General features: G+C 42.7%; 1 protein-coding gene across 1 annotated transcript; it reads left to right on the top strand.

The window, feature by feature from the left end:
* Nucleotides 1-993: 993 nt before the first annotated feature.
* Nucleotides 994-2,637, top strand: IAH1 (isoamyl acetate-hydrolyzing esterase 1 homolog (S. cerevisiae); the record flags this gene model as incomplete). Its single annotated transcript, XM_010086261.1, has 3 exons — nt 994-1,046; nt 1,488-1,636; nt 2,465-2,637. Coding segments are annotated over 3 exons (375 nt in total), but the record flags the coding sequence as incomplete, so codon positions are not given.
* Between the last annotated feature and the right edge of the window lie 480 nt (nt 2,638-3,117).

Below are 3,117 nucleotides of genomic sequence, written 5' to 3'. Positions count from 1 at the left end.
CATGAGGGTGTTCATGGAGCTTTCACACCTGATGGTCTTTTATGAGATTTAGAGCCTTTTCACAGAGATTTGTGAAGTTCCTGGGTTAGAAGCATGATTTGGTAGAAGTATAGCTTCAGGTATTTTGGTGGCAGTGTTTTCCAGATGGGAAGGACAACCTATTGTCTGCTCTGACCCCTGCACTGCTCCCGTCCACCCCATGCCTGTTCCAGTGCCCAGCTCCTGGTGCAGCCCCTCCATGTAGCTCCCTGCAGGAGCACACACACCCTGGAGACACGTTCTGTGTTGATGTGACCAAATCACGGCTTGGTGAACTTCTCATTTGAAGCAGTACCAGCTTTTCAGTGTTCATTTTGGGTGCCTGCCTGCTAGTGCATGGTGGAGTGGGTCACAGAGCTGCTGGGCTGAAAAGAGATTTTAAGACAAAGGTTATCTTTAATGGGAGCTCAGTTGCCTAAACCAGCTCACTGTGCAGCTCTGTAAGCAGGCGGAGCATTAAAACAGGGAGGATGCTGCAGCGGTGGGAATAAGGAGAAGGGGTTAATTTTTCCACTACTAGAAGAGGCAGGTATCGAACTGCACCCTGAAGCAGCTTGTGGAGAGAGGATTTTTGAGAGGTGCTCTCCAGAATGAAGATACAGTGAAAGGATCTTGGAAATAAAGTAGGAAATGAAGGTGGATGGGGAAGCCTCACCAGCCCAAATGAAACTACAGCTTGAAAGCCATCAGTTTTGATTATGAAGGGACCACAGGGTCTGTCCCTCTGTAGGTATGGTCCCATGTTGCCTCTGATGCCAGTCGTGTGTCTAGGTAAGACCTGGGCTGTTTGGCCTCTGCAGGGACAGGGCAGGCTGGGAGGGAGGAGGTGCTGCTGTAGCTGTGCCAGAGGCCATGAACAAAAAGCTTTTCAGGAGGGAAGGTGCTGGTGGTGGGACTGACCTGCTGGGGGCCAAGTTCTTCCAGTGATGGTCTAACCATGTTCCTTGCTTTCAGTTCTCCTTCCAGGAAAATGGCTGGGGGGCATCCCTTGCTGAGAGACTGGTCAGGTAAGAGCTTAAATTTCAAACGTAAGTTTTAGCATGCAGGATGTGCAGCTTTTCTAAAAGAAAACCATCATGAGTGAATATTTAATGTATATTTATTTATTAACATTTATTTATTCATGCGAGTGGAACTGCCTTAGTGGTAACCTGCCCAATACTGGTGGAAATGCTCACTGGGTGCTTCTTTCCCCTCAAAGCTTGAGTGGAAAGAAAAAAATCCTTAGCGATTGTCAGGATTGTTGTAGTTTCATAGTTTAAGTGACGGGTAAATACTACACCTGCAATCTATGCGTGCACTTTCAAAACACTGAAAACTCCTGTGACATCTCATTGCTGCTGAGAGGGATGGAGGGAGGTATCCTGACAGAATGGTTCAAAACTTCCCAAGTTTTTCTCTGGTGGACAGAGGAGAGATGTTCTTTTTGATACGTGTCTCTGTTTCAGAAAATGCGATGTTGTGAACCGTGGGCTCTCGGGGTACAACACCAGATGGGCTAAACTGCTCCTTCCAAGACTGATCAGTAAAAGTGCTGGTGCTGAGAGTACTGTTGCAGTTACTATTTTCTTTGGAGCTAATGACAGTGCTTTGAAAGGTACAGTAGCTTTCTTTTTTTTCTGTGACCTGTTCTCTTAAGACAGTTTAGCAGTTTAGCAGAAAAGGCAGAATGTTACACAGACTTTTTCTGATGCTTCTCTATGAAGCAGTTGTCCTTTTTTTCATTTTTACAGTGGATTGTTTTCAATTATTTTATTTGTATTTAAACCATGTAGTGCCTTCTATTTCTCTCCCTCTCACCAAGTTCTAATATTAAAAGTAAATTTAAAGGTGCTCAAGAATTAGTCATATATTCATCACCTAAAATTGAAGTTGGGCATCTAGCTGATTTTTCTGCCTTTAAAGCAGTCTGGTGAGTTCTTGGCAGGTGGGTTGAGGAAGTGAGGGAAGGTAGCATTTGGATTCTCTTTAAGATAAGCATAGCAGCATGCAGAGCTAGTCTAATCAAAATGACAGCATCAGTGCATGAAGGACTGACTGTACATCCGTAGGAATTTCAAAAATTTTCTGTGCATCCAAGAGAGTTAAAGATCTTAGTTTTTGTTTCAGGTGAGGTTTGAGGTGATATGTGATCTAATACGAAGATACAGAGTTGTAAGAAAAAACATCCTTAAAAAAAGGTGAATTTTTTTCCCCCTGTGCCTTATTTGTTTAGTTGTAAGTGCTGTGTTTAAACTCTTGATTTGATTGCTTTGGATATTGAGGAATGGCATTTTCCTACCACACCTCCCGAATCAATGGTTGAGGTGAACTGCTTACTGAAAATGAGTGCACACATTCAGGTGCTGTGAAAAGCACATTGTGTTGTGTAAGAAATCCGTAACCAGTTTAACGTCACTAATGCATGTGCTCCATCCCCTAACAGATCTGAACCCTAAGCAACACGTTCCTTTGGAGGAATATGCTGCGAACTTAAAGAGCATGATACAGTATCTGAAGTCAGTAGACATTACGGAAGATAGGATTATTTTGATAACACCACCGCCTCTTCAGGAATCAGCTTGGGAAAAGGAATGTCTTGCCAAAGGTAAAAGAATGGCATGGATGGGCAGAATTTCAGTATTTTACCAGCAGAAGTTACTGATCCCAGGCTGACAGATTATTAGCTTTGTGCTTGTGCCAGACTGCAGTTGTGTTCTTTGAATTGATGGAAAAGGACTGCTAGCTCTTTCGCTAAACAGCTTTTGGGTAAGCTTGTGGAGTAACTACCAACAAATTAGTAACATCCTTTCAAAAATGTTGATTGATCTGTTCATGCATAAAACCGACAGAAGTGTCTGCCCTTTCAGAACATAGGTGTTGCTGAGATGTCCTGGGCAGACTACGTCATGTCCTAGCAGCTTCCAGAATAACGTGAATAATGGAAGAAACTCTGGCATTGTGTGCCATAGAAAATTTTATAATAGTGACAGCATATTTCACAGCTATTTGGATAAGCAGTAATATCCTAGCCAGGTTTATTTTAAATTTAAAAAACCCACAAAAACCCAGAGAATATAATATAATATAATATAATAT

Source organism: Pterocles gutturalis, unplaced genomic scaffold, assembly GCF_000699245.1.
Source record: "Pterocles gutturalis isolate BGI_N339 unplaced genomic scaffold, ASM69924v1 C12206995, whole genome shotgun sequence".
Taxonomy (NCBI): domain Eukaryota; kingdom Metazoa; phylum Chordata; class Aves; order Pterocliformes; family Pteroclidae; genus Pterocles; species Pterocles gutturalis.
The sequence above is the reverse complement of the archived record's forward strand: the minus strand, read 5'-3'. Positions and strand labels throughout refer to the sequence as shown.